This window comes from Trichosurus vulpecula, chromosome 6 (assembly GCF_011100635.1).
Source record: "Trichosurus vulpecula isolate mTriVul1 chromosome 6, mTriVul1.pri, whole genome shotgun sequence".
Lineage (NCBI taxonomy): Eukaryota > Metazoa > Chordata > Mammalia > Diprotodontia > Phalangeridae > Trichosurus > Trichosurus vulpecula.
The window spans coordinates 30,825,646-30,852,902 of NC_050578.1; the positions used below are offsets into that span (position 1 = coordinate 30,825,646).

The 27,257-nt window shown below is 39.2% G+C and overlaps 1 protein-coding gene across 5 annotated transcripts in view; it reads right to left on the minus strand.

The window, feature by feature from the left end:
• Window positions 1-19,102: 19,102 nt before the first annotated feature.
• SORBS2 (sorbin and SH3 domain containing 2) overlaps window positions 19,103-27,257 on the minus strand; it is a 288,776-nt gene continuing 280,621 nt past the window's right edge. For all 5 annotated transcript variants that reach the window (XM_036764812.1, XM_036764815.1, XM_036764816.1 and 2 more), the window contains 2 exons: window positions 24,856-24,962; window positions 19,103-21,606 (listed from right to left, as the gene is read on the minus strand). In XM_036764812.1, coding sequence (XP_036620707.1) covers window positions 21,545-21,606; window positions 24,856-24,962 — 169 coding nt within the window. In that variant the 3' untranslated portion in view covers window positions 19,103-21,544. The remainder of the gene's footprint in view (window positions 21,607-24,855; window positions 24,963-27,257) is intronic.

Genomic DNA, 27,257 nt, shown 5'->3' on the forward strand with positions numbered 1-27,257 from the left:
TTCACTCTACACTCAGAGTTTATCAGTTCTCTCTCATGAGGTGAAAAGCATTTGTCATCATGGGAACTTTGCAATCTCCTTAGCTTCTTGTTACCAGCCACCATGCCACCCAGATCAGAAACCAATTCTGTAATTGCTCATGGAAATGGTGTCCATCTCTTTTTCTATGACTATACTTACCACCCATGTGACTTTCCTGTCCTAAATGCTTCTCCCTGTCCTCTGCTTCCCTAAATATATTTTCTCCCCTATTAGAATGTGAGCCTCTTGTAGACAGGGACTTTTGTATTAAGGATCCCTGTGTTTAGCAGAATCCTTGGCATATGCTTTTTCTTTCATTAATTCATTGGTTCTATCTTGACCATTCTCTAACTGGGCCATCCAATTACTGCCCAAGGCATGATTCTGATGTCACTAGGAATTGTGAACTCAGTGATTGTGTATAGAGATGTTCTCCATGTCCCTTCCCAGAGGGAAGCTTGGTTTCAGCCACTTGTCAGCCTCTGTAGTTGCCTGTGATAAGAACATGACAAGTTTCTTCTACATTCACAGGAAAGGAATGTAATTAGATTGAGTTTCTCATGAGGAAACTTCTGGTCTAAATGATCTCTTTGATTCTCAGAAAGCTGGAGTGAAGCATCACCATAGGGAATTACTCCATTTTTTTCCACATTCCTCCAATATGAATCAGGAGAAGACTTCTTTGCGTAGTTTCAGGAAAAACCCATTCTTTTCTTGTCTAGTTGCAGTATTGAAATGAACTGGATTGTGATGACAAAGTGAAATTTTATTAAATAACATTTATTCAGGTAGATAAGTGGCTAAGATTCAAAGGAAACAGGATTTTTTATTAGAAAATTTGAAGAAAACTATTTTTTTCTATTAGAATGTATAATCCTTGAAGGCAGGGACTTTCTTACTTTTGGATTTGTATCTCCAGAGTCTGGCACAGTGCTTGACACATAGTAGGTAGATACCTTTTTTGCTTAATTCTGTTTAAAATCTAGACCCTCAATCAATTTATTGAATATTTACTATATGCTAGGCAATGTGCTAGGTACTGGAGACACAAGTTGAAAGAATAAAACAATTCCTATTCTTTATTCGTTCTATTGGGGTAGTTAAGTGCATATGTGTATATACATATATATATACATATATTACATGTATAATAAATATGAGGAGAATAATTAAAAATAAATTCAAAACCATTAAATACAAGATAATTTGGGAAGGAAGACAGTAACAGTTAGAGGAGGGAGAGGATCAGGAAAAGCTTTATGTAGCAAGAATAGCATCTCAAAAGAAGAGAGGGATTCTCTGAAGCAGAGGTGAGCAGCAAGGGCATTCCAAGAATAGGGAAAAGACATTATGAAGACACAGAGTTGGGGAGATGAAGCTTGGTGGGAGGAACAGAGAGAAGGCCAGTTTGGCTGGATCACAGAGTACGGGAGAAGAAGTAAGGTCCAAAGAGGCTGGAAAGATGCGTTGGGGCCAGGGTGTGGAGGGTTTTAAAATCTAAACAGAAGGATTCATATGTTACCCTAGAGGCAATAAGGAGCCATTTGAGTTGATCGAGTAGGGATATGACATGGTCAGATCTGCATTTAAAGAAATGGTTTTGTCTGCAGTGAGAAAGATGATCTGGAGTGGTGAGAAACTTGAGGAAGGGAGACAAGTCAGGAAGCTGTTAGGACAATTCAGGAGGGAGGCGATGAAGGCCTGGATTAAGAAGGTAGTTTTGTGAGTAGAGAGAACAGGGTTAGTTCTGAGAAATGTTGTGAAAGTAGAAACAGCAAGATTTGGCAACGGATTGAATATGTGGGGTGAGGGGGATTGAAGCGTTGAGGATATTGCCAAGTTTACAAACCCAGGAGACGGGAAGGATGGTGGTACCTTCACCAGAAAAAAAGGAAAGGGTAGAAAGAGTAGAGGGTTTGGGGAGAAAGATAATGAGTTCAATTTAGGTTTTAAAAAGCAAAACAAAACTTTTATTTTTGTTTCCAGGATTACATTTTCATGTCTATAGCTCTCCTTAATGTCTATCGTTTCATTATTTTTCCCCAAGTGTATTTATAGAATTCACGTTATAAATCCTACCCAAATATTTCCAGAATTCATGTTATAAATTCTATCCACTAGAACATAGTGACAGGTCAATATGAACACAGTTATAGATCACAAGGTCTGAAGCCTTTCTTGTTATTTGCTTAAATCTTTCCCTGTTGTACCAAACAAACAAGAAAGAAGAAATGACTATTGGAAGTGTATCTCTCTTTGTCCCCAGGAGGAAGAGAAAAAAGAGACTCCCCTCTCTGAAGTAAATTCAGTCAACTTCAAAATAGAAAAGTAGGTCACCTCATCTCTGGATCATCATTGTTGGGAAGCATGCCATGGTTTTAACACACAGCTGTCTAGCAATTTGTCTTTGGTGAAGGAATTCTGATCGCCACATTAATCCATTTGCTGGCATCCGCTGAAATATTTTGCTGGATCATTTAACAGATGACCCAAGGGCTGTGTGTGTGTATGTGCATGTGTGTGTACATGTATGAGTGTGTGTGTATGTGGGTGTGTATGAGCATGCATATGTGACGAGCACATTTTCTGGCTGACTCTGAGCTCAGAGTTCAAAAGCATTCTTAAGTGAAAAAAAAATTCTGATGGAGAAAGTGCAAAAGCTGTTTTGGAGGCCTGGATAGAAACCTTTTGAGCAAATATTACCACTGTTTATCCTAGGGACCAAGCCAAAGATAAACGTACCGCTTCTAACTCATTTCTGTCTGTCATTTCTGTATTCTTGTTGCGCCATTAGGGAAAAAATGCCAGTTATTTGTGGGGGAAGCCCGGGCTATCTAAGATTCTAATACAACTTCTAACAACTGGGCAGTACATATCAGAGTAACCCTTGAAGTACCGTGTTCCTATTATAGGTGGAAAAAAAAGGATAGTGGGGGAGGGATGGTGGAAACAGAAAAGGAGGAAGCAGGAAGGGGAAGGAAGAGGAAGCAGAGGGGGAGAAGGAAGAAATAGAAGAAGGAGAAGAGGTGGGTGAGAGAGAAGAAGAAAAGAAAAAGGAAGCAAAAGAGTAGAAAGGAGAGGAAGCAAAGCCAATGAATAGCCTCAGTTCAAGCCGTGGTGATACGCCAACCTCTCGATAGCTTTATGGGCGTCTCACATGAAACTTGCTCCACTAAGAAATGGATTCTGCATCCCAGATTAGCTTAGTGGACTCATCGGAGTGAAGCAGGTGTGGGTTTGGTTGTTTTTTTTGGTTCTTCTTGGTTAGTGATGTTACAGTGGGTCAACAAGGATCCTTGTGGCTGACTGTAATGCTTGTTGGCGTTCACTGGTAGATTGGAAAACACTAACTCTGGAATCAGAAAGCCTGGGTTCAAATCCCAGCTCCAGCGCTGTGTGACTTTGGGAGTGACTTAATTTCCATGAGCCAAACGAGGAGGTTGGACAAGCTGAATTCAGAGGTCCCTTCTAACTACGGTTCTATGATCCTGAATGTTTCATTTTTACATCAAAGTTCATCTGTAGAAAAAAAGTCAGCGGTGTTGACTGGAGGAAGAGAACTCAACCTTCCACGTGCGTGGAAAAGAAGTTTTAATAGAAACACTACGGTCATAGGATTTGAGTAGGGTGGGATCTTTTAAAGATCAATTAGTCCTGCTTTCTTACTTTATAGATGAGGAAATTGAGATCTGTCACTTGCTGACTTTGGGAAAGTCACTTAACTTTTCTAGGTCTCATTTTTCTTATCTGTAAAATGAGGAGTTCTTAACTTGGGATACATGTACTGAAATTTTTTTTAAAATTGTATTTCAATATAATTTGTTTCTTTTGTAATCCTATGTATTTTATTTTATGCGTTTGAAAACATTCTTCTAAGAAGGGGTCCATGGGATTCTTCCCCAGACTACCCAAGGGTCCAAGGACAGAGAAAAGGTAAACAGGCCCTGCCCTTACTGACCTCTAAGACCCCTAGCAGGGTTAGGGTTAAAGTCCCAAGTCCCAGATATTTGGTTCACAGAGATGGCATTAGAATTATTCTGTAGAAGATGGGGTATAAAGTCAAAAGGAGGAGAGGAAGGAGGGAGGACACGCCAGCCATAGGGAAGAATGTAGGCAAAGACATGGCAGTGGGAGATTTTGGGACCTGTTTGGGGAGAGAGTTCTGTGGTTTGATGGGAATATATGAGATAAGGTTATCAAGGTAAGGTTGTACTTTATTGTAGAGGTCCCTGGACAAAGGAGTTTGAAGTTTATTCTTTTTTTCTACTCTTTTAAAAATTATATATACATATTTTTTCCAACATTCACTTTTGTAAGCTTTTGAGTTCCAAATTTTTTTCTTCCTCCCTTCCCCTCTCCCAAAGACAGCAAGCAATCTGATATAGCCTATGCACGTACAATCATATTAAACATTTTTCCACATTAGTCATGTTGTGAAAGAAGAATCAGAACAAAAGGGAAAAAAGAAACTACAAGAAAAAAAAAAGAAAATAGTATACTTTGATGTGCATTCAGACCCCATACTTCTTTTTCTCAATGTGGATAGCCTTTAGTTTGAAGTTTATTCACGGAGCACTAGTGAGCCACAGATAACTGGAACAGAGGCAAGATATAACTAGATGTCTGTATATGATAGATTATTCTGGCAACAGTATGAAGATAGAAAGAAGAAGGGAGAGAGTGGAGGAAAGAACACCCATTAGGAAGATATTTCAGTAGTCATTGTTTTAACATGTGAGAGCTTAAGTTTTATTAATGGAGGGATGGGATATACTTTTTATAACCACTGTTTGTTTTTTTAGTTACTTAGAAATAATGGGCACACATTAGATCTTCCACCTAAAACAGGTATTGAGTTTAGGAGTGGGTGTTGGTAGTTGGATGACCCATGTGCCAGCTTTAATACTTATTAGCTGTGTGATCCTAGTGTGATGGGTTTTTTTTAAGACCTTGTCCTGTTGTACTTTGCCTTGATTAGACTAGATCTGGAGCACCATGTTCAGTTGTGGGTGCCACATTTTATGAAAGTTGATCAGTGGCTGAGTGTCCAGAGGACTGCTACCAGTATTGCAAATGGCCTTGAGGTCAAGTCATACAAAGGAATCCTAGAGGAATTAGTGGTATTTAACATTGCAAGAAAAACACTAGAGGATAGGGAAGTGGAGATCATAACAACTATCTCCAAGGTGTTGTTCTGCTTGGTTTTACAGAAGAAAACTAAGAACTATTGGTGGTAGTTACAAAGAGGCATGTTTAGGTTAGATTTAAGGAAAAAAAACTTCCTAATAATCAGAGCTATCTAAAAGGGAATGAATGGCCCCATTACTGCAGGATTCCAGTGAAAGGTTAGATGATCACCCATTGATTCTGTTGCAAAGGAGATTCTTTTTCTGGTATTAGCTAGACTGAAAATGACGTCTGAGGTTCAATTCTGAAATCGTGTGACACCGTTAGACTCTCCCTGTGACACAGAAGAACTTTCTAAAGCAATGCCAATGCAGTGCCAACTCTGAGGGATCCTTTAAAACTGGAAAGGCTTGAATGTTGGTGCCCATAAATAGATTATGTGTCTGTTGATTGAAGCTCAGCCTCGCTAAATTTGGAGATACCCATCACTACAGAATTGGTCACTGGCTCATGAATTTTTTCAGCTGTAATAATTCATTTTACTGCAGACTGAGGTGTGGCAGAGTTGGGGACTACATTCGGAATACTGAATCCTTGGAGAAAATACCAGTAATAACTAACATTTGTAACACGCTTTTAAAGCTTATTTAGTTGTTTCGGTTGTGTCTGCCTCTTGATGACCTCATTTGGGGTTTTCTTGGCAAAGATGCTGGAGTAGTTTGCTGTTTCCTTCTCCAGCTCATTTTATAGATGAGGATACTGTGGCAAACAGGGTTAAGTGACTTGCCCAAGGTCACTAGTGTTTGAAGCTGGATTTGAACTCATGGAGATGAGTTTTTCTGATTCCGAGTCCAGCGCTCTCTCCACTGCGCCACTTAGCTGCCCCTCTTTAAAGATTACAAAGCATGCTTATATATGTTCTTGTTGATCCTCACGACACCCCATTTGAACAGGTATTATTATTATCCCTGTTTATAGAGATGGAAACAGGCTGAGAGGTTGAGTAGCCTCCTTAGGGTCATACAACTATAGCTATCTCTTCACATCCTGACTTTCCCACTCATGGTTTCAATATATCGTATGTTGGCTTAAGAAATTAAATGGGAATTTTGGGGGAGTTTTGCAGAAAGCACAGACAATGTGCAAAGGCCAGCAGATGCCACAGAAAAAAGTCTAGAAACTCAGAAATTCATAAAAATATATAGTATAGTGTAATATCAACATACTTGATCTTTTAATACCACAATAATTCAGACTTCTTCTCTGGTATGAAGGGAGGGCCAAAAAAATTTATGCAGATTTTCCAGATCATGTCAGTGCCTCACCCTAACACCTGCGATGTGGAAGGGATAACTGTAGCGAGTAGAATTTGAACTTCTCTGTCCATTATGTCACATAGCTGCCATTTAAGTAAGAATTAATTATAAAATGTCAATATTAATACAGAGACATTATGACATCGTAGACAGAGTCTTCACGTTAGAGTCAAATTCGGGTTCAAAATCAGCCTTTAACATTTAGCAGCCCCATGACTCCGGGCGAGTCACTTAACTTGGCTGTTAAGGTGGCACAGTGGATAAGAGAGTGCAGCCTTTGGAGTCACGAAGACTTGAGTTCAAATCCTGACTCAGACATTTCCCGGCTGAATGATCCCGAGCAAATCCCCTTCTCTCAGGTTCAGAATCCTCATCTGAAAGACAGGGATAATAAAAGCACCTACATCCCAGGCTTTTTGTGAGGGTTGAAGGAGATGATATAAACATTTTGCAAATCTTAAAGCACTGCAGAAATGTCAGTCGGATAATATTTATGAAGCTCCTGCTGTGGGTCAGGCACTAGGCTAGGCACCGGAATGTTGTTGTTGTTGTTAATATTATTAAGTTACTATTATTTAAGTATGTGTTTCAGGAAATTCCCTAATATCATAGATTTCGAGCTAGACTGAACCACACGGGTCATCTGGTCCAATGCCATTACTTTACAAATGAAGAACCTGAAACCCTGACAGGGACCAGATTAGGAGCTTTCTGTTGTGAATGGGGTCACATCTTCTTGGTCCCAAACTGATTTTCTGCTTAATAAGCGGTGACTCCCCACCCTGCCCCTAGGAGTCCTCTATCTTGGAGCTTGGAATGCAGAATTTTGGCTCTAGCTGTCTAGGGGTTGTTGAAGAGCAGGCTAGAGAGACTCTAGAAAGAAAGAAAAGCATTGACCCAGGAGCTGAGCAGGCATAGGACATAAGGATGCCCAGGACCCCTGCCTTCCCTGCAGATCTTTGCTCTCTCTTCCTGGAAGAAGCTGGTGGCTGTGATTTTCTGGTTTCCCCTTTACCTTGTCTTTCTTCTTTCTCTGGCTGCTGGTCCAATGACAGGTATCCCTTGCTAATCTAATTCCGTTCTGTCTGCAGAGATGCTTATATGCTTGTGTCTTTAGAATTACTGTCAAAAATGTTACCCTCAACTGATTGAAGCCATTTTTGATAGGTTTATATGTTTCTACTGAGCTATCTATGCGTTTCCCCAAAATTCCATATTGCTTGCAAATCTTCATTGCGTCTCTCTCCATGTTTATGTTTAAAAAAAATGTGAGAGGGCTTTAACTAAACATAGGTTCCCAAAGTGGGCGATACTGCCCCCTCAAGGGCACTGGAATGATCCAGGGGGGTGGTAGTACTTGGGTGCAATTGGGCGGGGGGCATTGAATAAAAATAAGAATGGTGGAAGCATAAAGAAGGAAAAGAAGATAAGAAAAATTTGAAAAACTGTTCATACATGTTTCATCTGTTGTGTAACACAGTTAAAGTTGTAGTGATTACATTATCTTCCAAATAAACACATAAATGCAAATTATAACCCATTAGCGGTCAAGTCCACCGACAGATCTTAAGAAGCAAATGTTGGCAGACCAGCGTGTTGCGCGTTGTTAGGAATATGTGTCTGTAATGACTTGCTTACAATATGATACTATACTGTTATATGAAACAATATTGCATCATCAAAATTTCAATGCAGGAAAAACCCCCCACAAATTTACAATAAATTATTAAATTTAAGATGCATTACTAGCTGTGTGACCTTGGGCAAGTCACTTAACCCCAATTGCCCTGCTTTCCCACCTCCAAAAAATGGATTTAAGATACATCATTTAAAAAATTTATATTTTTTAAATGATGCAAATTAAAAAAAAAACATTAAAGGGTTGAAGAAAGTTGATTTCTAGGGAGGCGCTGAGTAAATTTTTTTGAAAAGGGGGTGGTAGACCTAATAAGTTTGGGAACCTCTGACCTAAAGTCACTGGGGCTTTTAAATAGGAGTTGTTTTGCAGACATACTTTTTCCAGATAAATAGCTAGTTTTTTAAAAAATGCAAATGTGGAACTTGATTTTTTAAATTATATTTCATCTCGTTAACTTTGGCCCACTCTTTCCATCCACTGAACTTTTTTGAGATATCCATTACAGCCTAAAATCTTTTGTTTATTTTTCCCAGATTTGTATTAACTTCAGGTTTGATAAGCATTCAGTCTAAGCCATCAGTCAAATCACTGAAAAAAAGTATCAAATAGAATTCGACCAAGAACAGTGCCTCATAGCTTCTCCACTAGAGACCCCATTCCCAGGTTATCTGTTCTGTCCATTAGCGCTGACTGAAGAGCTGTAGTCCGTTCCATCCCACATCTTTCAGTCCCACAAGGATATTGGGAGAGTCTTTGTCAATTGTTTAATGAAATTAAGGTGTACTATATCCAAGACAATCTCTTAATCTTCTAGCCTAGGAATTCTTTCATAGATGGAAGTGATGGAATATCTGGCTTGGACTGCTTTTTTTTCTCCCCTCTTCCCTGTTCCTTCCTCTCTTCTTTCCTGTCCTAATGATCCATACAATTCAATAATTTATTTTCACAACATCTCCTTTTCCCTCTCTGAGCATGTCCCTCCCTATATTCCCCTGTTAACCTCAGCTGTCAGGACTCTTCCTTGCCTGACTGCCAGTCCAATTGCCTCAGGATGTCAGAAGGGTGATATTTGAGTTTTTTTTTTTTTTCATTCTAATGACAAGGTACAGTACACACATCCCTAAGTGTTATACTGGAAGATTTTTTTATTACAAATCAGGGGTGGGGAACCTGCGGCCTTGAGGCTACATGTGGCCTTCTAGGTCCTCGGTGTGGCCCTTTGACTGAGTCCAAGTTTTACAGAACAAATCCTTTTATTAAAGGGATTTGTTCTGTGAAGTTTGGATTCAGTCAAATGGCAGCACTTGAGGATCTAGAGGGCCACATGTGGCCTCAGAGCTGCAGGTTCCCCACCCCTGAATCTAATAGCTAGGTGGCACAGTGGATAGAGAGCACTGGACTTGGAATCAGGAAGATTCATCTCTGTCAATTGAAATCTGGCCTTAGACACTTAGTAGCTGTATGACTTTGGACAAGTCATTTGACCCTGTTTGCCTCAGTTCTTCATTTGTAAAATCACCTGGAGAAGGAAAAGACAAATCACTCCAGTATCTTTGCCAAAAAGAAAACCAAAACGGGGTCATGAAGAGTTGGACATGACTGAAACAACTGAACAACAACCACAAACTAGGTTTGGAATGTTTTATAGAATAAGACGATACTATTTTTAACAACATTCCTTTCCAGCCTTATATAAGGCTGAATAACTCAACTCCTATTGTTCCTTCTTTTATTCTAAAGTAGAAATTGAGGATTCTTAAAGCTTTTGTTATACCAAGGACCCCTTTGGCAGTCTGGTGAAGCCTATGGACCCCTTCTCTGAATAATGTTTTGAAATGCCTAAAATAAAATACACATTACAAAGCCAAACCATTATATTGAAATGTACTTACGAAAATATTTTAAGAAAGAAATTAACAAACTCTAGGTTAAGACTGGAGTAGATAAACTGGTTGTTTTGATTTTTCTCACTCTTAACATTCCACTTCTTACCTCCATCTCTTTGTAGCCTGTGCCCCATGCCTGAAATATTTCCTCTCCTTACCCCTCTCTCTCAGTTAGAATTCCTTGTTTTCCTCAAAGCTCAGCTACATGAAACCTTTCCTGATTTCCCTAGCCACTAGTGTCCTTCTAAAAGACTATCTTGTATTGACTTTGTATGTATTCAGGTAGGTATACATTGTCTTTCCAGATAGAATGTAAGTTCCTTCAGGGCAGAGACTGTTTCATTTTTGTTCTCTTATCTCAACCGCCTAGCACAGTGCCTGTCACATAAGCACTTAGTAAATGCTTGTTGATTGATTTGGTATTAAGTTCCCTCTTATTAGGGGCCATTGAGCAAAGGCTAGATGAGCATTTGTCATTCATGTTGTAGAGGGGATTCTTGCTCTATTACTTTACCTTTCTACCTCCGAGGATCTAACCTTTTTGATAGAAAAGCAGAATAGGACAATATAGAACAAAACAGGCTGACCCCAGAACAATAGGAGTTGAGTTATTCAGCCTTCTTTCTGTTGATCGTTATCATTTTTCCATTTGGGACAAGCAGGGGTCTTGTCCTTTCATTGATCTTTTTCTTGGTGTTTCCTCATATCTAAATCTGCCTTTCTCCATTATTTCTAGTCCTAAGTTTTCTGGGGACAAAGAAAACAAACCTAAACCTCTTGTAGTGACTTAAAAGCTTCTAGGTGCTTTCTTACTATTCATCTTATTTTGGGTATCAATAATAGATTATGAATTGTCACCATTTTTGTTCCCATCCTTCCAGTCTAAGGAACATTCTCCTTGGCATTGAAAAGAAGAACAAAATAAAAGTCAAGTCTTGCTACTATTTCTCCCACAGTTATCAGTTATCATGGTCCCATCCACCACAAGCTGTGGTCTTGTCCCTTTTTTGATCCTCTCTCTCGCACCCCAAATAATCAATAAACTTTTTTTGTTGTCCTCAGCTATCCTTGCCAGTCTCAGCTCATTCTAAGCTTTAGCTCTCCTGACATTATTCCCAAGTGAATGTTTTATATTCATCATCCATTAATTACCTTTGCTTCCTTCTTCTGCATACCTTTTTTTTAAAAAAAAAATCAATTTATTAGATGAATTCCCTAGATATCTACATCTATTTCATTAGACAGATCTCCCCTTTGCTCCTTATAGGAACTTTTTCTCTTGGAGTCTTTAGAATTTTACTCCTTATTTCCCATCTATTCTGATCTGACTCTTCCAATGGGATTTTAGCTCATAGAATCCTATCTGCTTTCTCTGAATATTTTGAAAGGTTCTCCCCCGACTCCCACCTCATGCCAACGTGCTTGTCAGCAGACTATTCCCAGCTTTTCTTGCCTTCTCTGTCCCAAATTTTAACAACTTTCCATCAACTCCAGCAACTAGTTCCTACTTTTTGGGGAGACTCAGGTCCAGGTCCAGACATTTGCTTTGTTGGTTCTTCCACCATTTGAAAGATGAGATTATAACTAAAGCCAGTCAAGAAACGAGTAGCTTCTCTCCTTTGGACAGAGAAAGCCCTACAGCAGAAGTCTAGATAATTGAAGTCTTCTATCATGCCTCTGTGCCAATTTAGTGATTCTCGATTCGTTGTCTCCTTTTGTAATATACTCCAGTGACAATATTGCTTTTACTTCAGCCTCTGGACTCATATAATCTGTATCATGCATCCCCTCTGTTTCTTTGACGTCCTCACAAAAAAGTTTATTTTTAAATATATTAATGGTTCTAAGCCTTTTTGGACTCGAGACCTCTTTACAAGCTTAAAATTATTGAGGAATCCAAACATTGCTTTTTTTAATGTGGATTTTATCTATTGATACTTAATGTTTTTGCAATTTAAACATCCTAACATATTCATTAAAGTAGTTTTGATCCCAGGGATCCCCTAAACGGGTCTTGAGGAGAACTTGGGTCTCTGGATCACACTGTGAGGACAATGAAAATATACAATGCTATTCACCCCATACCTGCTTTTTAAAAATGTATTTTGTTCCTTCTGAATAAGATCTTACGTCATCATACTTCCCATCTCTAAAACGAGGAGATTGAACTAGATGACCTCTGACGCCTCTTACACTTCTAAGTCCACGATCCCAAATCTCAGCAATATCTGTGGTATCATTTTTCCTCTCAAAGCCTCAGTCTCCTTATAAAATATAAAATGGGAATGATAATAATGATGCTATTTATCTTACAAGAGTACGCTGAGAACATCACTTTCTAAGTCTTAAACACTTCAGTCACTTCATGAGTATCTGTATGAATAAGCTTCCCACTAGCATATATTCAGTCCATTCACTGAGGTAATTGAGAGGATTAGAAGAGCAAGTGGTTAATTGTGGGAATTGAGTGAACCACACTGACTCCATCTTATGACTCAATTCTGGAGTGAGCTCAGTTCCCTTTCTATTCAATTATTGGTCTAGTCCAACTTCTGTCTTGTGAGAAAAGTTTATTCAATTGTGGGAATTGAGAGAAAACCTTATTGTACTGTTTGAACCTACCCCTGTTGTGGCCAGGAAGCTGGACCACCTCTCCCTGCTGTTTAGAGACCCTTAACTAAGGATGTCGATTATTGGTCAGATCCAAAGATGATGCAAAGAATTTTCTCACAATTGTACATCCCCAGCAACCCATGCCTTATTGGAAAATTGGCCCCATGCTGGTTAACCAGTCATTGTTTCCATGTTCCTTTGATTGTTTACAGACACTTTGGGCAGTAAGACACCTCCTTTTCTGATTTTAGGGAATTGCATCTGTTTACTCTTCCCCTCCCAACTTGGAAAGTTCCTAACTTCTTCTTCAATTAGAGATCAGATTGTCTAATGTTGTATTGTTTCTTTTTAATTAATTGGCCTTTTTTGATTGTGTTTAATGTATAAAAATTTGTCTCCCCCTGTATTTGGTGTCTAGCCCTAAGCTGAGAAAGGCATCTGGCCCCAATTTGTTGAGCAATTGGCATACATTGCTTATGCTTATCCATACACTCAGATCAAACCTTTGCTTCCTCAGTCATTTTATATGCCATATCCTCTCATGCTATGTGATTCTTGTTCCTGTTTTTCCCTATTTTCTCGATAGTTGGTCCCCTCCCCACCAGTGCATTGGAGTTCCCCCTCTATTTCTTTCAGCAATTTCATGATTAATAGATCAACAGCTGTTGATCATATGTTACCCTTCACTGTTCTTGAATGGCTGGCTCACTTCCTTTTCCCATTGTGTTATTCATAATATCTTTTATACCACTTTTTATACTAAGTAAGGCACATGTGTGCTAGATAAAAGGAAAAACTTCTGGATAATTAGTGCTGGAAATATGCTGGTGTCTGTCTGCTAACACCCATCACTCACCTCTGTAGCTCTATCTTCAATTGTAATTCTTCTTAAATTATTCTATTCTGTGATTTGCAGTAACATAAATTCACCTACAGAGTAGTGGCCTCAAGCATTTTCTTTTTGTAGCAATGAGTAACTTGGGACTATTGAAAATTCTGCCCAATTTCCCAAATGTGATCCATGCCTGGTCTCTTCATCCTCTTCAGATTTGGGGCTAGTTCACTGTGTCAGTAACATCTATCCAAGACATGTACTCACAAACTAAATGGTTGCTTCCATTTTGCTCTATAGAGGCATAAGCTTTTTTGTAACCAGTAAAGGGATCAAAAACCAAACCAAAAGGATCTATGTTCATTGTGCCTCAGTCATTTTTTTGGCAGTATGACAGTAAAGATGTGGTTCATTATTCATCTCTATAAATATGTGCAGCATATTTACATCAAGGACGCTTTCTCATATTTTATAGAGATGAAAAAAGAGGCATAGCGGTTAATAATGTTTTCTCAGTCATTTAAAAATTTTATAATAGTATTATTACCCAGAAACTTTCCCATTCTGTGGAATCTTTTTTTTTGAGATGCATTGAAAATAGTTTTGAGTCTCTCTCTCTCTTTTCTCTCTCCTTCCCTCTCTGTTTCTTCCTCCCTTCCCGCTCCTCTTCCCTTTCATGTCTTCTCTTCTTTATCTCTTTGTCTCTGACTGTGTCTGTGTCTCTGTTTTTCTCATCATTCTGAACCTGTAAAGTGCTTTTGCTGACAATCTTGGGAATTGTGTGTGTTGGTGTTTCTGGAGGAAGAGGAAGAGCGGGAGGACAGATGTAAGAAGGGATAAACTCTATTGACCCATTTAACTCTGCTAGTACATAACTAACCTGATAAGAAATCAGATCTGCACTGTATTTCCAGCTACAAAAAGTGTTCAGTTCTGGTGTTATTTCAGTCTTGGGTCCCCCTTCTATGAAGTAGGGGTAATCATGCTTCTGCTTCCCCTTTCACAGAGTAGTGAAAAGGAAAGGACTCTGAAGACCTTAAGACATTATATGTTATGAGCTTTTATGCTCAAATCCCTGTCCCTAAGGAAGGAGTGGTTGGCAGAATGGAGAGAGAACTAGCCTAGAGTTAGGAAGGACTGAATTTGAAGCCCATCTCAGACACTGTGTGGCCATGAAAAGTCACTTAACCTAAGTGAGCCTGTTTCCTCATGTGCAAAATGGAGGTGGTAATAATTCCTCTAATACCAACCTCACAGGATTGCGGTGAAGTTGTATTCTTGCCAGAATCTGGGAATTAGGATGACATGATTACATTTCAAAATAAATAGGTTCTTAGGGGCTGACATAATATTTAGCTATATTTGATTGAATAATCCCTTGGGTGTCTTTTTTTGAGGCTAATATATGGAAAACTGGTTGAAGAAAAACCATCAGAGCAAATAAGCTGGACACTTGCACAGACAGCTCAAACAATAAATGGCCATGACAACAAGGCATTTGAATGACCCTCGTGCTTGAAGTGTTATTGGTTATCAGTGTCTGTGAATATCCATCACTGCAGGATAGCATCCTTTTAGGAGAGATGAACCTGTAGGCTTTGCCTGGTAGAGTCGGGCAATCTTGGCTGTCCTATTGATGCTCCACAAGGGTTATTGTTGAAAGGAGAGTAGTTAGACTGGTTCTGAACCCCTGCCTACAGAGTTTAAACAGCACCATTCCTCCTTGGGAATATAGCTCATTAAAATCATTACTCTGGGCTTGTGGTGATGGATTTTAGCTTACCTAGCTCATAGAACTTCACCTACATCAAGGAAATGAGCTAAGTAATTTTTATTTGTATCTAAGCGAATGGGCACTTATAAGCAAGCAAAATAAATATTTTAATCTGAAACAATCTGTGAAGGAGAACTATCTAAATGTCCCACCTTGTCTAGTGGAAAAAGAAGAAAAGGTGGGTAATACAAGGAGAAATAAGCTGTAGTGATCCTCTTTTTGAAACAGAATACAGGGTGGGGCAACCACAGGGCTTTGTCCAGGGTAGCAAATTCAAAGGGTTGCTGATAGTGAACTCCTCTTAGGAAAGAAGTAGGGGAAGTTCCCAATGGTGGTGGAGGTAGGCAGAGCTGTGACGGGTAAAGCCAGTGACAGGACCCTGAGAGTGGGGGTAGGAGCAGTTTAAATATCTCTCGGTGTTCTTCAGATGAAGGAGGTATGAAGGCAAGGTGGATAGCAGGACTCTGGTTCTTTTGTGATGTAGGTATGGGGAGGGAGGCCTGGTTTAGAACCAGTAAATATGTCCCTTCAGTGCCAATTCCCATTTAGGGGTTCCCTTTGAGCACATCTCGTTGTCTTGGGAGAGGAGGTACAGCTGCCAGGAAACCTGTGGAACAATGGCTACCCCTTCCTACTCTCATCCACATTTAGGTCTGGGTGGGGCATCAGTCTTGGGAAGTTGGCTAGGGAAGGAGGACAATGGCTCAGTCCCTGACTGAGAGGGCTTTGCCTTTCTGGAGATACCTGTGTGTCCTTAATTCTAGGGACTTTTTTGTTCCCTTGAAATTTTGCTTCTCATTTTCCATAAGGACTGGATTAAATGTGTGGCTGAGGGTACCCTGTGAGGCAACAAGGGGCCTCTTTGAGAATGGACTACCCTGCAAATATTTTACCAGGCCTAGGAGTGAAAGAACTCACCCAGGGGTGAGGAACTTGTGGTCTCAAGGCCCTATGTGGCCTTCTAGGTCCTTGGTTGCAGTCTTTTGACAGAGTCCAAGTTTTATAGAACAAATCCTTTTATTAAGGGGATTTGTTCTGTGAAGTTTAGATTCAAAGGGCCACACTTGAAGACCTGGAGGGTCCACATGTGGCCTTGAGGCCACAGGTTCCCCACCACTGAAGCCTCTTAATCCCTGTTGGAGACCCATCCCTTCCTGGGGATGCCTCTGTCTCCCTTGCCAGGGACCTTTTCTTCCCCTCAAATATTTTGCCTCTTCTAAGTGCCCAACCTTTTCTGAGTAATGGTGTAGAGGGACATGGGTAAGTTTGAGCCCACGACACACTTGGAAGAACCATGGAAAGCCCCTTTTCCTTCTAAGATGTTCAGTCATGATACCAAGGGCTTGATATGGCCCATGCCCTAGATACTCACAGAGGTCATAGTTCAGGTCTGGCAGAAAGTGCCCAGAATAAGTTGGGAATCTTGGGTTCTAGTTTCTCCCGTCAGTAATTCTGGGTCTCTTTTCCAACCTCCATAACATGATGGTAAGGGTTCTCCCTTGTCTCCTTCTTGACACCAGACCATGTCCATCTCCTCCACACACCTGAGGTGTCTTTCATGCTGTTTGTCCTATATATAAAGATTCCTAATTATAGTTCTTCCCCACAGTGTGTGGAACTGGGAAAGTGTCAGAGACCCAATTTAATCTGACTGCCCTAAAATTCATGAGACTAATTCTTCCCTCCCTTTTTTTCTTCTTCCTTCCTTCCCTCTCTTCCTGCCTCCCTCCCTTCCTCTATTTAATTTAATCAATTAATTGTGTATGGACCTCTGATTTTATGTGTGACAAAATTCCAGGTGTTAAAACTCCTTCAACATTTTCAGAGCATCAACTCCTTGTAACTTTGTCTTGGAGTTTTCTGGGGGGCAAGGAGAGGTCAAGGTCACACCATGGCTGGTATGTGTCCAAGATAAGCCAGGTCTTCCAGAGCCCAAGACTGGCCCTTTACCTACTGTACTCTGCTGCCTTTGTCAGGCTGGAATTGTTTATAAATGGATAATTATGGAGACAGAAAGTTATTGATTGATATTGATGTATGGATATCCTTTACCTTTAAACATAAATGTGCAACTTTCTTGACTTTTGGATGATTTTGAATCACCTCCATTTTGAACACAATGGGAATCAATTTCTGATTATCTGTATAACTTCCTTTCATCTTTAGACTTAGACTCTATAGGTTCCTTACAGAAGTACCAATCAAAATTAGCAGCTAGGTGGTACAGTGGATAGAATGTTGGATTTAAAGTTGGGAAGAATGGTGTTAAAATCCTGCTTTAGACACTTACTACCTGTGTGACTCTAGGGAAGTCACTTAACTGCTGCTTGTCTCAGTTTCCCCCTTTGAAAAATGGGGATAACAGTAGTGTTTACCTTACAGGGTTGTCATCAGGATTAAATGAGATGATATCTGTAAAGTATTTTGCAAACAAATTTTAGCTGTTTTATGTTTTGTTGTTCAGTCATTTCAGTTGTGTCCAACTTTTTATGAACCCACTTGGAGTTTACTGTTAACATGGGATCAAAGGAGCACGGCACATTGGTAAGAATGCTAGATTTGAGGTCGGAGGGCCAGACTTTGAGGATTAGACTTGGCTACTTCCTGCCTACGAGACTTTGGGCAAGTCGTCACTCTGGGTCATCTGTAAAAGCGGGGGGTTGAACAAGATTGCCTCTTGACCCTTTCCAGCTCTATATCTTTGTTATCAGGGTATGTGTGGCCCTGGAGAACGTATGGATTACAGTATGATTATGGATCCAGAGAATGAAGAGGAAGATGGGGCATCCAGAAGAAAGTTTGGCATCTGTCTTTGTGATTGAGTTTCCAGAAGAGGAATGTGTGTGTTTCTTGACAAAGGGGTAAATATTCTAGCATAGAAATCATAGAATTAGAGCTGGAAGGGAGGAACAGAAGTGTGAATGAATTCCCTCTATGACATCTCAGACAAATGGTCATCCATCCTCCACTGATGTGATGGGGAAACCATATTTCTGTAGCCTCTTCGCTTTTGCAACAACCCTAATTACTAGTGAACTTTTCCTTATTTTGAATTGGAAGTGATCTCCCTGCAACTTCCACCTGTTAGTCTAGTTCTGGGATCAAAGAGAAGGCATCTAACCCCTCTTCTATATGACATCTCTTAAGATATGAAGACAACCCTCATATCTCCCCACACAGCCTCCTCTTTTCCAGGATAAACATTCTCACATAGCATTTTTTAGACCCATCCATTCTTTCAGATGCGCTTCACTTTTGTAGAGAAGGGGATATTCAGGGTAAAAGGATGGAGAAAGACTTATGATTTTATCATAAGAAAAAGAGTATCCATCCATAGCAAGGAATTTAAGACAACCTAGAAGGAAGGACGCTTGTGCTGTTCAGTCATTTTTCAGTCATGCCCAGCTCTTTGTGTCCCTATTTGGAATTTTCTTGGCAAAGATACTGGACTGGTTTCCCATTTCCTTCTCTAGCTCATTTTTACAGATGAGGAAACTGACTCGTCCAGGGTCACAATGTGAGGCCAGATTTAAACACAGGAAGATGAGTCTTCCTGACTCCAGATCCGGCACCCTAACCACTGTGCCACTTAGCTGCCTTATTAAGGGTATTACCCGTGCTCAAATAGTTCTAACGCTTTTTAGATTAGGCCTTTTCAGGCTATATAAGATAATGGAGAGTATATGCACATAAATTCTTGTAATACCACTCAGCCCTGCTACTCCTTTGGAAGAGAAGTCCACTTTTGAGGCAGAAATTGTATTGAGCGCTACATGTTTTAGCAACAAATGCTATAAATGCTAGCTCATGAACAGCTCAAAAAACATGCTTATAGTGGCTTGCTTGGGGCAAAGTCTATCTCCATGTTTGCAACAACAAAAGAGACCAAAGTAAGCACATTTTCCTTTAGTTTATGTGATCAAAGAGCATACAAATACACAGTTCTGCTTCAGATAACACAGCATTAAATACCAGGAAGAAAAGCTAAAGTGTACTCCAAGCAAAATTTATTAGAAGTCTATTCAAGAAAAAAACACAGACCTTTGCTTGTAAGAATTCAATTACCTGAAAGCCAGGTGTGAAAAAAATTATTTTCCCCCTTCTTTTTTAAAATCAGATACAGAGTAGAAAGAGTATTTTTCTTAAATATTACAGGCAACAGATATTGAAGTCTTTTATCATAAATGGCATCAAAGGTAGTCAGAGTCATCCTCAGCAAAGCTGCATGCGGCTGACCTAGCTGTGAGCCCCAAAGCCTTTGCAATAGAAATCTTGTCATGACTGCAGCGTTAAGAAGGGTAGGCTGCAAAAAGGTGTTTCTTTATCTTTAGACTAATGACATTTCTCTGTAATAAAGATATATACATACATTTCAATTTGGCTGCTAAGACCATTTTTAAAAATTTATAAAATTTTGCATAAATGCCAAAGAATTGCACTCTCAAAGTATGCATCATGATCTGTGAGCCAGGAAAACCTGTTGAAAAATTTTTCTTCAGTTAGTATAAGTATGGGGTGAGGACTGAAAACGAACTTTTTTTTTTTCCATTTGTTACTCAACAACTAAATGGTTCTGTACAAAAGAAAAGTAAGCATATGTACAATATTCTAGAGGCTACATCCATTGTGGGGAAAAAAAAATTAACCACTGACCACAGGTGAAAAGCCATTAAAAGCCTGTCATTTATAAGGTGCCAAAGAATCCAAATATGAACAGCTTTTGTATAAAGTCATAAGAATTCTGAAGCCAGGTCTCTGAGTGAGTGTAACAGAGCCATAAATTCACTGCTATTTGTTCTTGTGGGTTCTGGTTACCAGTTAACTACCATTTAGTGTGGTCTTAGGCTCACCATACTTTGGAACTGGAATTTAGATGATCCAGGACAAACCCTTCATTGAGCCAAGACTCAAACTTGACCCCAAGGTCAGTGTTCTTTCCAGGATCCCATCATGATAAATTCCAAGACTTGGGACTCCCAAGGTGCCCACTTTATGCTTAGGAAAGAATTTACATAAATACACACACTGGGAGACTCAGGCTTAACATACTCCTATCTTCTAATACAAACACTACTTGGACTTGAACTTTTGCAGAAATAAAATAAGTGGCGCATTCAAATAATTGCTTTTGTTCATTAAATGAAGAAAAAAAGCAAAGCAAAAACCAGGATTAATACTTCTGATGTTTCTGAAGTGCTATATATATATATTTATTTTTATAAAATAATGCGTGCCTTGGGAGTCTAACATTTCCATAAATGTGCAACATATGCATATGTATTGTATGTTCATATACAATCATGCATGTATATGTGCACACACATATGCAATATAATAAAAATAAAACCAATACATAGCTCTTGAAGATACCTTCTGTGAGCATCTTGTTCAAGGGTCTATGTTCAAATGAATCTTTGCACTAACACTGCTTTTATTTAAAATTTATCTGATAAATAAAACACTAACATCTCATAGTTCAAGTTGCTGATTATTACATTTTTTTAATATAAAATAGCAATGCATCTTTAAAACGCAATTTTTTTGCCATCCATCTTTTTTACCTCTTCTTTTTTCATGGTTATTACTAAAGTTGTAAATTTTCTTACCATTTACACTTTTAAAAAGTAAAAAAAGAAAACCCAAACCAACAAAAAGCCAAATTCCCCAACCCTGCCGGAAAACACTCCTATTGGAAAACTCAGATTCGGTAATAAAATCATACTTGTCCAAGTGAAGGTTCCTACTCTTGCTAGAGATTTTACAATCGCTGTGCATGTTATAACCAGTAAATGCAGGCAAACAATCACTGGATTAGAGTTAAAATATATTGTCAACTAGAACAAGAGGCAAACTTGTGAGGCAGCAAAGTGAAAGTAATATATCCTGCCAAACTAAAGAAGTGGAAATGCAACCATCAGCTTGTCCTAAAGAAACACTATCTTCCAGCTGCCTCGGGGAGGCCTTTGTTAAAGCCTTTGATTAGAGGACCAGAAAAGCCTCTCTCTATGAGATGCTGCTCTTTTGGTCCCCCAGATTTCATCCATTTTGTTTCTAAGTGTAATACAGCTCCAGGTTCTGTTTTTGTGTTTCAAATGGTAAACGTTTAAAGCAGGTAACAGGAATAAGTACAGTTTACAGCAACACCCTCCAGCCTCTTCTCCCAAAGGTGTCATGGCGGCTGTAATGACTGTACTGAAGGATGGAGATGGTGATGATGATGCTTAGAGCCTTCTGTTTGTGAAGCATGAATACAGAAGGCCTGGGGAGCATGTTTTCCAAGAAATTTTATGTGGATGTGTTGCTGAAATGCGGCATAAATAAGTAGAGAAAAAGAATTCACAGCCTCTTGACATAGTTTCCGGGGAAAGTACCAAAGAATTTGGTTCTTCTTGAGGTTCCTGAAAGTAAGAAGCAAGAAATGAAAGGGGGCACAACAGTGAACCATCACTACATGCATGAGGCCTTGAAGATGCAGCTCCCACCTCCAAGGCCTTGTGGGTGGTACAAACACCAGGGGCTTTGAAGAGGAGGGAGGGAAAAATTTATTTTAAGACTAAAGAACCTCTGTGTTGCTTAATGTGAAGGGCTGAGCCAAGTGACTGTGCTATATTACCATTGAATTTCACTAATTGGAAACATAACAATTTGGTAATCTGTCAGATTCTAAATCCAAGTGAATTGTAATTAGATTTCAGGTATGAGGTTGGCCTTGAACAATAGGGTGGGATGGCATTTCCTCATTGGCTGGAAAATAGGAAGAGGGAAATGGGAGAAGTAACGGAGGTATTTCTTAAAGCTATATCATCCAAATGAGGTGTGAAGCTTACAGAATAGTTGGTGGTTTACAGCTGGGAGATATAAGGGGTGATGCTTGGTTATGCAGGCAAGAGGGTAACTTTCTGAGCTATCTACATCCAGAGAAAGAACTATGGAGTCTGAATGCGGATTGAGGGTCTCTCTTTTTTTTTCTCTCTTCTTTTTTGGTTTTGTTTCTTCTTTCTCATGATTTACTCCATTGATCATGGTTCTTCTTTATGACCTGACTATGGTGTAAATATGTTTAATGCGAAGGTACATGTAGAACATATACTGGATTCCATGCTGTCTTGGGGGGAGAGGGGAGGGGAAGAAAATTTGGAACTCAAAAACTTGTGGAACTGAATGTTGTAAACTAAAAATAAAAAAATCTACAAAAAAGTAATAGAAATATCAGGTGTCTCATTAGTATCCAAATAAAGCTTTTGTCACCTTATTCAGTTTGCTGGAGGTCATATCCTTCATTAAAAAAAATCTCACTTGCTCAAACTCTTAACAAAATAGATTAATTTTCAACACGCTACACAAAGTCACCACAAAAATAAGAAGAAATGGATGATTTGGGGGTTGGGGAGAAAAGGCATCACCAGCAGGTATAATGTCTAAGTTATTAAAAAATATTTCCATGCAATATTTAAACTGAATGCTAAAAGGGTATTCTTTATCAGTGCATTTGGCTTCAAGAACATACTTTTAAAGAACCTTTTAAAAATAGCAGATGCAATAAGTAATTTAGAATTTCCAACACAATTATGAGCAAGTTTATTAAAAGGAAGTATACTTTTCTTAGCTACTCACCAGCTTTGCTACTGCCATGTAACCTCTTTTTAATTTATTTGTCCTTCCTGGTTGCATAGAAACTATGATCAGAAGTGGTCAGTGAGGGCTGTAATCATGGCCCTTCTCTTAGTTACAGAGGTACAGTGTCAAGTAATAGAAAGACCCTTAAATTGGCAGTCAAAAGAGCTGGCTCTCCCACTTTCTAGATCTGTCACCAGGAGCAAATTACTTTTTTCTCCCCCATCTGTAAAATGGGGATCATAATAGTTACACTACTTATAAGGCTCTTAATAAGAAGTAGAAACAACGGATGGGTCAGAAGGACGGTAGTGGGGAAGGGCTGGGAGTAAAGAAAGGAAAGAGATAAAGGTAGAATAATCTAGTTCTCTTCCCATAGCACTATACTGTCTTGCTTTCCTAAATACAATCTTGTTACCAATCCATGCCTTCAGGTATTCTCTAGTATCCTCTGCTCAGATTCTCCTTTGTAGACTGAGAGTTGAGTAGTTTTTCTATCTTTTCCAATTTGACTCCCATTCCAGTGCTCAAGGGTGACGTTGCCTATCTTTGACTTATTATATCTATACCACAGTGAACGTGTTTAGTAAATGCTTAAAAATAATCATTAGAGACCACGTCTGGTAGCATATAACCGTAGTCCCTACTCGTTACTTGAGCTCAGAAATTCTGAGCTTCAGTAGGGCATAAAGTTGATTGGGTGTCTGTACTAAATTTGGCACCTATATGGTGAGCTCTTGAGGGCCACCATACTGCCCTATGCAGGTTAAAGCTCCTGATTAGATCAGTACTGGGACTGGATCATATTTGGCTGCTACACCTTCAGCCTGGGTGAGCTAGAGGACTAGTCTTAAAAAAAAAAATCACTGGACCTTTGCCTATCTGAAAGGGGCAACAGGCTTTTCATACATTCTGCTTCTCAGTCATCCCATGTCTTAGCACTCTATCAGTACTACATTTCTTAACTGGACATTTATCCTATTCACAACATCTTAGTGTTGGAAGGGACCTAATCCAGGAGGTAGTTACCTTTTATTTGTCATTGGTCACTGCTAGCAGTATAGTAAAGTCTATAGAGTCTTCATAATAATGCTTTTAAATGCACAAAATACATAGGATTACAAAAAAAATCCAAATATAAAAATTTTTAAAAAACCAAGTTCATGGACCCCAGGTTTAGAACTTCTGGGCTTGTCCAACTTAACCCATACTTGAGCTGAAGTCCTTCTGCTGAAGCTTAGAACTTCTAAGTTCAAGTAATTAGCTAGCCTCAGCCACTGCCACAGTGGTAGGGACTACAGGTACATGCTATATACCTGGACTCCAGTGATTATTTTTAAGCATTTACTAAACACCTTCGCTGTGGTATAGATGTGGCAACAGATACATGCAACGTCATCCCTGAGCACTAGGATGGGAGTTGTATTAGGAAAGACGGAAAAACTACTCAACTCTCTAAGTCCACAAAGGAAAGTCTGGGCAGAGGATACTGGAGAATACCTGAAGGCATAGATAGACAGCAAGATTGCACACTCCTGACAAGTGGTCATTCAGCCTCTACTTGAAGTCAATAGAGAACCCTTATTTCCAAATTGTTCACTCTACTTTTAGAAAGGTCTAATTGTGGGGAAGTGGGGTTCTTTTCTTATATTAAGACCAAATCAATCTCTCTCTCTCTCTCTCTCTCTCTCTCTCTCTCTCTCTCTCTCTCTGTCTGTCAGATAATGAGAAAAGTCTGAGGACTTTGCTGGGTGACCTTCTATTAGGAAATTAGATCATGAAGTCACCATTGACTTAGAACTGAACTGGGCCATGGTTTTTTTCTTGTTTGTTCGTTTTTATTTGTTTGTTTTTTAAAGAGAGATTTCTTCAGAATTACATAGTGCATCTGCATATATATTTAAGAGGTTAAGGAGTATATGAAGACAAAGAAAGCATGATTTATCATCCACTAGAAAAAAAAACAAATTATGCAAAGTGTGCAAGCAAATTCAGAGCAAGCAAAATGTATGTGAAAAGAGCTGGACACATACCCACAAACCATCCATCATCACACTTCTCCATCACATCAATGACATCGCTCTCCCTGAGCTCCAATTCATCTTCATTCCTAGGAGTATAGTTATACAGAGCCTGAAACCTTAAACAGGACAAATACAAATGCGGGTGTTTAAACAGAAGTTCTTTGTACCTTCACTAAGCTAGAGGAGGAGGTGAAACTCATTTTGGTTGGAAAAATGGCATTCTAACTAAATATATCAAGCGAAGGAGTGTGAAATTTTAGTCATCAGGGAGAGGAAAAAGGCAGAACTCCCCCTTACGCTACCGGCTGGGGCTATGATTACATTCCACAATTCACAATATGAAGGGCATTCTGATGTCAGTATTTTTGAATCTTTAAGGCAGATGCTTGTTTCAGCATTTGATGACTTTTCTATCTCACACAGCTTAGATAATGGAACTAAATGAAATAGAAATGGTGCTATCAGGATTTACCCACAGAAAACAAGAAAGGCTCTTACAGAATCAGTGTCTCTGAAGGTGGCCATCTAGCATCACAAATATCTGTGGCTTATACATTTTGAAAGAACCAATTTAGCCTTCAAAATACATTTTTTCATTAAGAGAAACCAAATGGTTTAAATACAACTCTTGAGTACCTATGTGGGAATTTGGAAGAGTATCACTCTTCCAAAAGAGGATCTGTCTTTTTTTTTTCAAGCCCACTTATTTTTTTCATCTTCATTTATCTATTAAAAACACATACACGCACACATACACCAAAAAGAAGTCCTCCAGCATACTGGGTGGGCCCCTTTATTTGTATTTATGCGATGACCCAAACATGACCTGAGTAGGAATGTATGGGTTGCAACTTATACTGGTGGAGGTAAGGTCCACACTACTGAAATCATGCAACCATGAAAGTATTTTATTTTCATAACTCTACTACCAACTAGGAATAGTCTCAGTGGGGAAAAAAATCTCACACTTGATGTAGCACATTTTATGCTGGTTTATGTATGGATTACAGACCAGGATCAGACAATGGAAAACAATGGATTTGGAATCTTCATTGATTAATCTAATCCCAAATAGTTTATGACTTCATGTTTCATGTTAGATGAGAATTATAAAGATTTATTCCTCCCCCACTCCAAACTTTCACACTCTTGAACAATTCCTTCATATAAAAAATAATTAAGTGAACGTTACTATTCCCAAGCCCCCCACATTTCATGAGAGGCTATATTGGAAGCATTAATGAAGAGTTTGGGGGTTCTAATACCACCAATCTTATGGAAGTTATTGATAAATAAGATGAATAATGACATCTTAAAAAACAAAAATACAACATCTGAGGTGGCCAGGAAGGAACTGGTACATAATTAACATGAAAGTGTCCATCTGACAATTGAAGGTTCTGAAAGCCAGTTTTACATGTCTAAAATATATCTTCCTCACGGAGAATGAAAAAACACCCTGTTTAATTCTCACAGTTGTCATGCAGCTGGAAGAATAAGCAGATCACAGATTTAGACCTTGAAGGGACCTTAGGAGTTACCTGTTTCAGCTCCTTAATTCTGCAGTGAAAATACAATGAAGCGGGGATAATACATTAAAGCCTTGTTGTTCATTTATACTTTATTGCAAACTATTTCATTAGAGTGTTTCTTAAGAGCAGATTTTCAGTACAGGAAAAGGGGGAAGAATGTGAAGGTACTGGCTGCCTGTGGTTGGGGAGATGGTACAGAGGAGGGGAGGGCTGGATTTGGAGTTCAAGTCCTGGTTCTGCCATGTACTAGCTATGCTATACTGAGCAAATCATGTTTTTGGGCCTCAGTTTCCAGTTAAAGAAGTCAGGAGGTCTAAATAGTTTTGGGCGGGGTGGGGTTTGGGTTTTTTTTTTTTTTTGGTCACAAACCACTTTGGAAACCTGGCAAAGCCTATGAACCTCTTCTCAGAATAAGGTTGATCACTTAATGAAGACATAAATCAGCCATTGCACAATTTTGCCCAGGGCTATCTGAATAAAAGCATCAAATACCTTTTTTTAAGGTTGAACAGAAGACAGCTAAAAATAGTATTTATCTCTGAAGGCCTATGGAGAATCTCTTGATATTTCTAGCAGACATTAAGAGCTCGAGATGAAAATACTTTGGATAAAGAAACACTCAGGATTCTGAATAGTGCCCTCTGCCTTGGAAAGTGACCTCACTCTAACAATATTTGAATATGTTGTGTCATTGTATAATCTCATATTATCCTCTTTGGTGGGAGCAGAATGTTACTGGGTCATCAATCTGAAATTGTTATGTAACTTTCCAAAGTACGTGGGAATTGTGTTGCCTCTCTCTGGGCCAATTACTGATTTTTCAGAATGGAAGGATGTGACTGGTCCAGGGCATTAAGACCCAGAGGCTTGGAGGCTCCC